At 47.9% G+C, this 13,610-nt stretch overlaps 1 protein-coding gene across 1 annotated transcript in view; it reads right to left on the bottom strand.

Moving 5' to 3' along the window:
* Nucleotides 1–10,945, bottom strand: part of LOC106844898 (contactin-associated protein-like 4) — a 171,046-nt gene extending 160,101 nt beyond the window's left edge. Inside the window, exon 1 of the mRNA XM_044751479.2 lies at nucleotides 10,437–10,945. Coding sequence (XP_044607414.2) covers nucleotides 10,437–10,521 — 85 coding nt within the window. The 5' untranslated portion in view covers nucleotides 10,522–10,945. The remainder of the gene's footprint in view (nucleotides 1–10,436) is intronic.
* Nucleotides 10,946–13,610: the final 2,665 nt, after the last annotated feature.

Genomic DNA, 13,610 nt, shown 5'->3' with positions numbered 1-13,610 from the left:
ATAGGGAGGACTCTGTGTGCAGGGATGCGTGAGTGTGCACCGATGGCTGAGTGTGCAGGGATGTATTTGTCCAAAAAGAAAGTGCAATTTATAACCCACCTCGATGCAGTAAAATCGCAGGCTAAGTGAAGTAAGAAATCTCGTTGTAAATTGCCCAAAACCACATAATAAGTGGCATTTTTGAAGACAGATGCATTTAAATAATTGGCATGTTTTGATCTAATCTAGTTTCCCCTAAAGTCCCATTTATAAATTCTGTAATTGCCAGAGAGATAACCTCTGGGAGCTGCAAGCCGTGACGTGTCGCTCTAACGGCTACCAGGTAATTCTATGTGTTTATCCACACAGGCACACACACGTGCACACAGGCACTCACGTGGGTACTTTCTTCTTTACCTTTGGGGTTTAAAAATTCAGAGGTAGTTTTCCACCTGCTCAATTAAATAGGTGTGGAATTTAAATAATTCCTCCATTACTGATTTAAAATCCCAAGTGTTTCCAGCTTCAATCACTTTGCAAGTTATTTCACCCAAAGTGCTCATTAGTGGGAGCCCGGAGAGGGCCGTTCCTGCGGCTGTGTCACGTCCCTGTTTTATTGCTTACAGTTTTATTTTCTCACAGACAGTGATGGAAAACTGTCATGAAAAAAACAACCACCAAACCAAAGATGCTGCTTCTCAGAGAACTTTGTTCACTGCAGGCTTCCCCTGTTACGGAAGCATGTTGTAGAACTCGCATACGAACGCCTTATTATTACTAAACACCGGATTTCATTGCCAGATAATGAAACTGTACACAGACATTTAAGCAAGAAATTTCGTGCTCTAGAAATAGAACTAGAAAAAAACGCATCCTTAGTGATGCCATGTCATATTGTGCTGCACTGGTCATCCCTCCCAGGACTGTGTGTGCGTGTGCAGGCAGGTGTACACATCCACACACACACGTAAGGATTACAGTTATTTTAAATTTTATTGAAGCAAAATGACCTAGAGCCATTGGAACCTCATTTTTCTCCCAAAGAAGACAGTCCCCCTCTGGGAAGCGTTCGGTCAGACGACAGCCCCCTCAGGTCGCTCTGAAGATGTTGAGTGCTGACAGCACAGCCGTTAAGCTCCGTAAAGAGGGGAACAGTCACGCATCTGTTATTCTGAAATGCACCCAGAGTTGCAGGAAAACCACTTCTCTCTTATTCCCTGAAAGTTGATGCAACACCTTTCCAATCGTTTCATGGTCAATCTACGTTTTTGATACTAAGGGAAAAGGAGTGAATTTAAGCTCATTTGATTACTTGACTTTACATAACATGGGCAACTGGTCCTGTCCCTCTGAACCTGTTCTCCTTCAACTGAACAACAAAATCTAAATGTGGCATTTTCTATTAAACACGCTTCAAGGACTATGGATGCTACTATTAATGGCCTTTTTATAATTAGAAAGTCAGTGCCATAAAGAGTAATTCTGAAAGTTCATAACTGAAATATATACTCTGAGGCTCTTTATATTTTGTCAGAATATTTCCCCAGCTCTAGTTAATTCACTAAACATCTATTCTATCCGCACACATTCTGTCGTGTATTCACTAATCATATTTTTAAAAAGCAACAAAACTAGGGCCAGATCCACCCAGCCTAGAAAGCTAATAAGGACAAATCAATTAAAATATGAAGGTATTTTTAATAAAGTCTCTAATTGGATAAATGAGACCATTGAAAATATCCATCTGCCAGTTCCAATATGAAGACCTGGAAGCTGGAGAGGTTGTAGTTTCTCTTTTAGGGTTTTCAGTGCCCATTCTCTCCTCTAATGGGGGAGAAGACAGGATGGGTCCCCATGAAATCTTGAAACTGCCCCGTAAGGTCCATGTTCACAGGCGTCTGCACTTCAGAAAAGCAGCAGAAAATAAATGCCAGGACTATAGTGGCTCCTTGAACCCCATCCTCACACACACACACGATATGTGTTCACAAAGATGAACAAGAATCACAAGTATGACCACCATGGCTCGTGCCTTTAGCGTCACGAGAGATGGAGCCCGCCACAGGCTTCAGGTTACACCGTGGAGAGAAGTGAGCACCAGACTCTCAGAGTTCCTCCTGCAGGAGGCACAGACAGGGGCAGGAGCCTAAGATTCCCCACAGAAAGGTGGAGAGGAGCACGGAGAACGTGGACAACAGCACAGAGAAAACCACGGAATGAAGAGACAGTCCCGCACAAAGTGCGAAATCCTGCCCACGAGGTGGGAACGTGGGGACCCAGGGCTGCAGCCAGGGACCTCGATGGGGTGAGTCCAGCTCAGGACAGGGCTGGCAGCTCAGGAGAAGGAGATGAATGGAGAAGGGAGCCGCTCCTAGGAGATGAGGCTGTGGGAAGGGAAAAGGAAGTGAGGGAAATGACGCATTTTGAAGAGAACAGCACAAGGTGGGCCATGGCCACCCCTCTCCTCACCTCTTATCACCCCAACAGATTTTACCTCCATCCCACTGACTGAGGAGGGCGTCCTCGGACTGAGGCCCTGTCCATAATATGCTGGCGCAACATAAACCAGAGTAAGTCCATGCCAACGGCTGAGAGGAAAGCAAGGAAGGAGAAGGGAAATGTTTCAGCTGCTCAGCTCCTCCGCCCGCCACGTGGAGGCCGGCGCAGAGCCCGGAGAGCTACGACACAACACCGCAGCCCGAACGAAAGAACCTCAGTCCTCTAACACAAATGCGTACGTACAGAAAAGCCCAAAATCAGAACTGTTAAAGAGGAGAGAAATGGACCGTGCTGCAAAAAGAGTATATATAAAGAAAAGTGTAAGACTTTCATTAACGAAGATGCATTTGCAAGATGCTTGAGAGAACATATTCAAATGAAATTTAATAAAGGACATTGAAGAACTGCAGAAATCCAACTGAGAGAATGAAAGTAAGATTTTTTTTTTAAAAAAGGAAACTAATCACAGAAAAAGTGGCTAAAATAGAAGGCAGAAAAAGAAAATATCCTATCTATCATCTATTTACGTATATGTGTATGTATGTATGTATGTATGTATCTATCTATCTGTCTATCTATCACCTACCTGTCATCTATCTGTCATCTGTGTATGTATCTGTCTCTCTATCTATCATCTATCTTGAGGTCCTATAAAATAAAAATATAAAAACAATGGAAAAGAAGTAATATGTTAACATTTTAATCCAGCAAAACTTTCCAGAAATAAGGAAAAATCTAATTCTTCATTTTGAAAAGCCTGCCATATGCTTGAGGAACATGTTCTACCAAAACTGTTAGAATTAAATACAAAATAAAAGTCAGGGCCTCTGGTCCAAGGACCACCTTACTTAGAAAGGTAAGAAAATCAGGCTGATATCAGACTTCTCCTGAGTTGTGTAACAGCGTGTTCAGGAAGCACATGGAAAGGAAAGTCAAGCTGAGGACTTTGTGTCCTGCCGAATGGCCCTCCGTCACCCGGGCTGTAGAGCGTCAGTTCTCAAGCCCGCGGCTCCTGGAGCAGCACCTGAAGCCCCTCCTCTGAGCCCACTGCGGAAGCAGATCTCCGTGTGAGAGCTGGGAGACCACTTCAGGGGTCCATGATGCCAAACAGCGACATAAAAATAGTAAAATGCGATTTGCCTGTTTACGTTCATTCTCTGAGTGCATCAGAGGCTTCATGACGTATCCAAAATTGTCTGAAACAGCTGCCAAAAGACTCTTCCTTTTCCCAGTGACGTGTTTGCATGAGGCCAGCTTTTCTCCATGAGCACCCTCTAAAAGCCCACAAGTCAAATGGAAAAGATGTGAGAATCTAGTTTTCTTCCATTAAGCCTTATATTAAAATTTGCAAAAATATAAAACCATGTGACTTTTCCGTTTTTTGTGCTTTTTAAAATATGGTTATTGTTCATAAAATTTATTAATCTGTTAACATGTAATTGACTTCTTGTCATTTTTAAATTCTCAGTTTTAATTGCTCACATAAGTGTCAGTAACTCTAACCCACGTAAGTAAAGCTCGTTGGGATCCTTGATAACACACACAGTGTAAAGACATCCTGAGCCAAAAATTCGAGAGCGACTCTATGCAGAATGGGCATTATCAGCCTAAGACGACTGGGGGCACTTCAGAACGGGGGCTGGGAGGGGGCAATGTACTTTGTTCTAGATCAGAGGTTGAGAGAAGCCTGGAGACGTGTGGAGAAAGGCATGTGGATATTGTACGGTCTGAGAAAGTAAGAAGAATACAAGAAAAATATGGGACTAGTAGTGAGAGGAAAAGGAAAGTCAGAGATGATCACTGACTATTGTATTGATAACAGATTCCAATACGACTCAAAAGTTACAAACCAGATTGTCAGGATCCTAAGAGCATCACAAAAGGTGTTCCTGCAAAGGAGAGTGGTAGAACAAAACAAACCTCCCCAACACCCAAAGAGAGAAAGAAATAGAGGGAGCAAACAAGGCAAGTCCCAGAGAATAGAAACACACGGGCGATAACAAACACTGATTATAACACAAAGTCACATCAGCAGGGCACAGACAGAAAACCTCAGAGAGTAAAAACACATGGGCGATAACAAACACTGATTATAACAAAGTCACACCAGCAGGGCACAGACAGATCAGCCATAACTACACATATGGGCTTAACATACCTGTTACAAAGAAAAAATAATGAAGTGTTTTGAAATTGGCTACCAAAGAAAATCCCAGCCAAACACGAGTCCAACAGATACGTCTGAAACAACGTACCTCGTGAGGACCAGGAGTGGACAGTGGGCAGACGTGCCAGCAGGGGGCACATGGAAAGGACCAAGTGGCCCTGATGGCGGACGAGGTAGAAGTCAAGGGTTGGAGCATCTCACAAACAGAGACCACGTTAGAGCAACAACACCACAATCCACAGCAACCATACAATAGCCATAAACTTCTGTGGTCAGACCATGACAACCACCCCCATACAGCAGAGATTACGGGACATGTAACGAGAAATAGAAACATGAATCAAAGGAGATCTTAATACATCCTCTGAGAACAAGATGAGAAATAGTAGTGGGCCAGCCCTGGTGGCCTAGTGGTAAAGTTCAGCGCATTCTGCTTCAGCAGCCCAGTTCAGTTCTGAGGCACAGACCTACGCCACTCATCTGTCAGTGGCAATGCTGTGGCAGCAGCCCACATATAAAATAGAGGAAGATTGACAACAGATGTTAGTTCAGGGCAAATCTTCCTCAGCAAAAAAAAAAAAGAAAGAAAGAAAGAAAGAAAAAGAAAAAATAGTAAAACATAGAGGATTATATAGCATAATCTTTAAAGAAATTCTGTAGATTAAAAACTATATCCATTTAATAAAGATTATTCTCTTAAGCACATATGCAACATTCATAAAAATTGGTCATATAATTAGTCACAAAAAAGTATCAGCAAGTCTCATTAAACAGGAATATTATGGGTATCATTCTCTGATCACAATGCGATAAATAATAAAAGCAAAACAATCCTTCCATTTGGAAAAAAATAAAACCTTCCATTAAACAACTTTTATGTAGAAGAGGAAATACAAACACAATATGAGGATTTCTGAAAAATAATGACAATAACAACACTACATTTCAGATAGATTCTTTGTTAAATAAGAAAAACAGAGATCAGAGGATATTTCATAGCCTTAAACGTCAGTGTCATTATAAATAGAAGAATGAAAACAAGTGAAATCAAATCCACTACTCAAACGTTTAGCCAAGGAACCACTGTTCAAACCAAAATAAACTCAAGGAGAAAAATAGAGGTAAAAGCTGAAGTTAATAAGGGAGATAACGGAAAGCAGTGAATCAAATTAATAATCTAAAATCATGGTTCTTTGAAAAAAATCAATATAATAAACCATCAGACAAATGAAGAAAAAATGAAAGATAGTACAAAAATACAAAATTAGAGATGACAGGGAAAGAAAGCACATGGCAACAGAAGCAGAAAAACACCAGGCTAATTTGCACACCTCTGTGCAAGTAAATTTGAAAAGTAAACGGAACAATAATTTCCAAGTAAAATATAGTTTAGCAAAATTAGAGATGGAATGCTTAAACAAACCAATTTCTGTCAAAGAAAGTGAAGATTATGAAAGAACAAATCCACAAACTGGAAAAACTGGTAAAATCACCAGGCCCAGATGGTTTCATGGGTGATTCTGCAAAACTGAGAGGCTAACGCCACATAAATTACTCCAGAGCATGGAAACGGGGAGAATTGCCATGCTTTTTAGGCAGCGAGAGTACCATTAATAGCTATATCTGATAAAAAGAGCAAAAAAGAAAAAAGTTACAAACCAGAATCACTCAAGAATATTGAGTTAAAAACACTAACTACGATATTCTTGGCTGGATGACACTCTCCTTGAGAACATGATGCACCCTGACCAGGCGCTTATCCAGGAACGAGAAGACCATCCAATTTTGGAAACTCTATGAACGTAATTGGCCATATTCACAGTCTAAAGAGAAAAATCACGGTTATGGCCCAAATGCTGAAACACCTCTCACGATGTGTAATGCCCTCTCTGATGAGGACACATTCTCAGAACCCAGGGATAGAGGATTCTTCACTGACGAGATAACTTACAGCCCGTCTGACTTATAGGGGCACTCACGAGGCCCCAAGGATCAGAAACGAGGAGGAACCAGCTCTCCACCAACCCGCACTGCGCTGGAGGAGTCGTCCGACGGAGGCAGGTGTGCACACAGTACACAGGCCGTCTCAGCTCGCTCCGATGCCGGGAAAGAGCTCGCCTCCCATCCAGCCCTCTGTTTCCAAGTTCTGTTCCTACCGGGAGCTTGGCTCTTCCAGAGCTGGACGGGAACAGCATAAGATGAGCCTGGAAGGTGCTGCTGTGCCAGAACCTGAGGCCCTGCTTGGAGGGCGACCAGGACACAGAGACCACACACAGGGACGGAAGCGGAAGGTCCGCGACAGTCTGAGCATCAAATAAATCAGAACAGAGATGGACGCGACCCACTGAGTGAGGCAGGAGCCACCGTGCACACAGATGTGAGTGTGTGATAGTGAGCGCGTGAGCGGATGGGGGAGCAACGCCCTTTCACAACTGGACGTCGCTGCAGAACGATGGGCAGAGGGAGAACCACCATGCTGCAGCCATGGCAGTAACACAGACTCAGGTGAGGACTTGTAATGAGTTTCAACGGGGGGTTGATCTTGAGCTGAGCCCAGAGGTGAGGCCCCGTGGTTCCTGACACGAGGGTGACTGTGGCCCGTAGTCGCTGTCAGGAGGGCACAGCCTGCTCGCCACGGCTCAGAAAGCTGGTACTCACAGCCAAAGGGCCTCCTTTTCCACCCAGCCCATGCCACAGATGCTGTGCAGTGTCTCAGCCTTCACTGTAGTGAGTTTTTGCTCTGAGAAGGAGCTTTTGGCAGGAGAGGTAAACAGAAGGCAGCTCCTATCAGGAATTACACAACCTGACAGTTTAGAGTCAGTCCATCTCCACCCGTAGGCCGCATCCCCACTCAGCTGATCAGAGTCTACATCAGCCTTCGCCCGTTCTTGTGGGACCAGATATGAGATGAGAGCTGTGGAAAGAATTTGTCCAGAAGGTCCCTTCCACTTGGGCCCCAGTGAGCCCTCACGTCAACGGGGACGTCATTCACCAAGTGAGGCCAGCCTTCCACTGTGTGCTGTGGATCAGCCTCCTCACTGGGGGAGAGCCAGGCCCCTTCCCTTCAGCATCCTGAGGCCCAGAGGGTCCTCGGTCACACGGTGATGTGCACAGAGGAACCCCAGCCCCGTGTCCGGGCACCGAGGCCACCACAGCCTGCGGGCCACGCGGGACATGCCCGCCTCCACTCTGCTCCCAGCTCTGCCTGGGGCCCGGCTCTCTGCCCGGGAGCAGAGGGGCTCAGAGGGGTGACTCCACACTGGAGAAGTGGAAAGAGGGGGAGTCCAGCACAACCCCCAAATCACAGGGACAAGCACCATCTTGTTTTCACCTGTGGGGGGAACTCTGACTTCCGTGGAGCTCCAGTAAAGGTGCCCACGGTTGAGACCGCCTCACACCCGACCCCACACAGGGAGGGTGTGCAGAACCAGCGGGCGGAGAGGGAGAGTCCTGGGGCCTCATGGAGGAGACCTCGATCCTCCCGCTCACGTGGGACCCGCAGGATTGCTTCATTTGTGTTGGGCTAAAGTCTTGTCTGGAGGCATCACATGAGTAGTTCAAACCATTTCTCAAAAGGAAAAAAAAACCAAAATGTGTGCCACTTAAAAGCATATGCACATGGTATTTTATTCATGTGCTGAATTTCATCTCTGCTGTCAAAGGCTCAGAATTCCCATCTCTAACTGATCTCTCAAATCTCGCAACAGTGGCCTCAATGTTATTGCCTCCTGTCACGACTCTCAGATATCAAGTTGCCATCCACACACAGTAACTTCATCAGTATTTCTCCTGTTAAAAACAATACTCTCAAAATGAGATGAACAAGAAATTAGCACATGCAGATTTCTTGTTTCTAAAAGATGAACTCAGGTCATAAAGTCAATAGACTTCATTTTAATGCATGAAGAACTGTAACTTCTACCACAGGTGTGGAGACAAGGACTCCAACTTTCACATCTAAAGTAGTCTTACTAATTTAATTTCATGGGTATTTTGAAATTTTGATTCTTTGGTAAGGAGATTAAATACTTTCTGAATACAAGACCGCTGAATGTCTCGGAGCCAGTTCTTAAGTCGAAAGCACTGAAATTCAAGGGGGGACCTCAGGGCCAAGCCAATAACAGCCCGCTTAGAAAAGAGCCACCGACCCCTCTGGCACCCTACCCCCTCCCTGGGTTCACCTGGAAGAGCAAACGCCAGATAGAGAAGGTGCTGGTGTTTATTCCAGCCTCATGGCAGGTGCCTGACCCCACTCCCTGCTCAGAGGCATCTCTCTGGGAGGCGGGAGGCATCCTGCAGGGTCCTAACAGTGGCCTCTGGTGCCTCACTTGGTGGGATAATCAGCAGTCTTTTCTCAATTACCTGCCTGTCGTTTCTAAAAGTATTTCTTTGCGGCTCTGTTTTTAAGGAAAATGTCAATGCCACCGCAGGGCTCGAGCGTTTCTGCCGTGTGTGTAAATTTTCTGTCATTAAAGCATGCAGCTCTCAGAGAGCACAGACACAGGGAGGAGGAACGGGGCAGTGCCTGCCCACTGGCAGGTGTCAAACGCCCCTTGTTGGGGTGACAACCTCCAAGGCTTCATGAGAGCCATCCCACCGTCATGCAGCCCGGGTGTGGGGGCCCCAGAGAAGGGATGGTCTTCCCTGCACCTGTACCACCCCCAACGTGCAGAGACGTCCTGGGGGGCCGCCTCCTGTCCGGGGGGCTTGGCTCACAGGGCTGCAAACTCCTAAAGGTGCCCACCACCCCTGCCCCTGATGCCCCAGCAGAAGGGCACGGGGCACTTAGAGGGATGGAGAGGAGAGTGAGGCTGGCTCTGGAGGAGGGATGGAGCGCCGGGTCTTCACGGGCTCCACACTAATCAGAAGGGGAGCAATCTCCTCGACAGATATCTCCAGCCAAGTACAACTCTTCAAACTTTCGGCTGTGATGTGCACAGTGAAGTGGCTTCTCCTGGATTTTTCTGGACAACGTCTTTGGGTTAGAGCCACATGCTAGTCTAGAAATAAGGACCGAGATCTCTGAACCTACAGAGACAGGGTGCTGACTGACAGAAGGAAATTAAGTTCCGTAACCCAGGGCTTAAAGCATTGTCATTCTCACCATCATTTCCACGTCTGCTATTTAGGGAGCGTGGGGAAGAGGAGAGTGATTTATCTGTCTTCCTTTAATGAGATACTTCTCTTGGAAATGCAGGCTTCGGTGCCTTCTCTCCCCGGGCTGTACTGTGAAGCCCTCCCGGTTGGAGCGTCACTCGGAGCTCCAGGTCAGCACAGGAGGGCATGGGAAGCACCCAGGTGTCTCCTTCTTTCTAAAGGTGTGGCCTGCGCTGCCTGCAGACCTGGGAACTGCCACATCCCGGTGAAGTCTGCCTGATAGAAAGCCTGCTACTTGCTTCCCCATCAGCCTTCATCCCTAAAATGCAGTCGTGCGAGAAAGGAACCTACGGAGACGCCAGCAGGCTGTTTATCCCCTGAGACGCCCCTTTCAGGATTTACTAGAACTGAGCTTTTTCAGTGAATATTCAGAGACAAGGACACAGTGTGTTGTTTTTAGACAAAACCACAGAAAACACACCGTGAACCGCCCGGACCAGACCAGAGGAGAAGCAATCGGAAAGTGTCCTATTTGGGGCTACACTTTAGCAGGTCCTTCTCTGCTTTTCCAAGATGGTTCATTTTCAGAAACGTGTTCTGTGATCCCAGCTCTAAACACTAACAATAGAACGAAAACACAGTTTAAAGTTTCAGGAGAGCCTCATGAGAGTTCTAAGGCGTTCGCTGCACTTACCTGTGTTTCCTGCCATGGCTGGACCCCAGCTCTTTGCCGACAGAAGAAGGATCACAGGGAGGAAGGCTCCAGGGACCGACCCCATGTTCCCGGTCCTGATCCCGAGGCCCCCAAGACCGGGCGATCCAGCCGGAGGGCGGCTGCTCAGTGCGGGGAGCTACTTCCTGGCTGCCGGTGGGGCTCCAGGTCCCCAGCGCTCCCTCCGTCTCCTCCCTCTCTCTATCTCTCTCTCTCTCCTCCTCTTTCTCTCTTTCTCCTCCCTCCGTCTCTCTAGCTCAGCCCTGCCTCTTTCTAGCTTGCACCCGCCCCTCCTGACCCCCCTCCAGGCCACAGTGTTCCTGGCTGCAGGCTGAGCTCCCTCCTCTCCAGAAGCCTGGACCCAGGCATCTGTGGCCTCCACCTGCGGGGACCCCTTGCGGTGACAGGTGGGAGAGGATGAGAGCTGGGCTGCAGGCTGGCCCCAGGCAGAGCGGCTGCTCGCAGCCGGCTCCCTCCTCCTGCTCCCCTTCGAATGAACCTCAAACCTCTTCTCCCCCTAGTGGTGCTGGAAGAAGGAAGGAAGCTGTCCTTGTCACAGCCCTGAGCTTTGTCGCCTGTCACTGGCTTGGCGGTGGCAGGAGCCAGAAGTGAAACAGGAGGAATTGCTGAGGGAAGGGGCTGTTGCAGTGACACCTTCGTGTGTGGGTTCAGAACAAGGTAGAACAGAGGAAAACGCAGGTGTCATTGTGGACACGGCTCTCGCATTCCTGGGAGAATAATCACTGTCTTCTGTTTATGCAGAAGGTGTTATCTTTAGCTGGAGTGTTTTTCCCACATAAATTCCAGTTCTGGGATCAGAGGCTCTGGGTTGCCAGGTGTCAAAGCCGTGCCCAGTGTACCTTGGGGAAATCAATTTCTTGGGGGGAACATTATGTCAACTATATGAATCAAATGGGTTTAATTTGGCAAGTTCCAAGTTTTTAAATGAACTCTGTCTCCTGCGAATGAGCTTGAAACACCTCCCCAGGCACACAGAGACCCCTGGCACTAACCACACACAGGGCGGCGTGGGAATGGGAGAGACCCCAAGGGAAGGGATTGCTGAGGACCCTGCACAGGTGAAGAGACTGTGAGACGGACGAGCAAAGGGATGGAGAGAAGGGTCCGGGGCATCCTCGTCTGAGAAGAGCTGTGGGTCTAGAGGCTTCATTCAGGGACACGGGTGTTTCTTGAGCACAACATTGGCCATTGTAAGTGATGCTGTGGAGAAGGTGCGGGAGTGCGTGCTCTGCGTCTTACAGAATAACCCCAGAGCACACAGATAAGTGACACGAGCATCATTGGCAGGTGAGGAGGCTGGACCTCAGGTGGGGGCGTCATGGGCCTGAGCACCCCGTGAAGGGGGGAGGCACCTGCCTGGATCCCACTCTCCCAGCCTCACATCACACCCGGTCCCTCGTGCTCAGTAGAAGGACTGACAAAGTCCTCATCCCACAAAAAGTCTGTATCAGGTTTCTGACATGAAAATAATTGAGAAAACAAAGTTAAGGTGGATCAATCCATGTACATCAGAATGAAAAGCGACTGGACATTTGATCCCAGTGGCACATTTTGGGCAAAGAGTTGATTTTCTTAATGATTAACAAGGTGGAATTTTGCACATCAGAGGTGAGATGGGTCATAGAAAGGGTGGGGCCTTTCAGTGGACGTCTCCCTCGAGAAGCTTGGCCCTGCTCCGGAGACAAGCATTTCCATCCATGGCACCAGCTGCTGCTCACAGCTACGGGGCCAGCGGCCAGAGAGGCTGGGTGTGGACGCTGTGGCGTACACCCACAGGGGACCCAGACTCTCATCTGAGGTACGGAGATGAGGACACCAGCGCCTGGGACATCGCCAGGAGACACAGGGGGAACTCCCTGCCCGGGGATGCACCACGGATGTCTGGGCAGGTCTATGCCAGGCCCGCCCCTCACCAGGCAGCTCTGAGTCCACACAGGACCCACCTAAGGGTCAGAGGCGCCCACGACAGAAGGTGCCGAGCACCCCAGAGCTTCCCGAAGTGTCGGCAGATGCCGGGGCCGAGGCCTCAAAAGCAGTGACTGATGGGGGGCCTTCACCTGTGGGGTCCCTTCACCCTGTGCTCACACGGAAATGGAGAGTGTGAGCACACACAGTCATCTGCTGCTGCTTCTGATGCCACAGATGACCCGTCTCAGTGCGAGGGAGGGAGTGCGTTTCTAATTGCCGCCAGCCGCAAACTGGAGCCTGAATGAGGCATTTAATCACCCCAAAATGGCAGGAAACCCACAGACACCTCACTCAGGGTTGGACATCTACACTGTGCGTAGACAGAGTCTGCCCAGAGGTGGCCTCCCCCACCCCCATCCGCACAGGCGCCGTGGGCGCTGGGGCTCTCATCGTTCCAGAGAAAAGCGAAGGGCTGGTGACGTCTACTCACTTCCCAACACCTCTCACTCTTCTGAGTGCCCACTCAGCAGTTTTCTCCCTTTCAAATTGTATTTCACATTTTCCGTTTGAAATGTGGAATGCACTAATTCTTGCTTCCGAACCACACACGGCTGTCATTACATCTTCTGATGATGGAAATTATTGTCAGTGAAACACAGTGGTCCACACGGACACGGAAAGATCTGAGTACATTCACACGCTTGTGCGTGCACATGTTCACACTTTTGCTGATGTTCTGTCTCTAACAGGCTCATGCAGGCTGAAAAGTAAAATGGACTTCGGAGTCAACTGGTCCAATAAGAAGTCTCGACAGAAACCCCCCTGAGAGGCTGTTTTGCCAGCCCGCCTTCACAGACGCCTGGTCGCCGGGATGCTCTGACATTTATTACGTGCCTACAATGTGCCTGCAGGAGAAAGAGGGAGAAAGCTATTTCCTTATATTCCCAATGCCAATCCAAGATTGACACGTTCATTTGAATCAGCTACATGAGTTTTTGGAAAAGATGCTTTCCTAATATTATGAGGGACATCTCAAAGAAAAATTACCTCATCTCTTTGGGGGGAAAACGATGGGTTTGTATTATCCTATTTTTAAATTACAGATAATTTTAGATGTAATCCCAGTATAAAAAGGGTTTTAGTGGCTTCCTTGCAATTCTTCCTGCCCAGCTCATCACAGTTCTGAAGGGCCTTCTGCACATGCTCTTCCTCATGGAAAGGAAAAGG

Source organism: Equus asinus, chromosome 19 (assembly GCF_041296235.1).
Source record: "Equus asinus isolate D_3611 breed Donkey chromosome 19, EquAss-T2T_v2, whole genome shotgun sequence".
Classification (NCBI taxonomy): domain Eukaryota; kingdom Metazoa; phylum Chordata; class Mammalia; order Perissodactyla; family Equidae; genus Equus; species Equus asinus.
Note: the sequence above shows the minus strand (reverse complement) of the source record. Positions and strands in the feature narration are given on the sequence as shown.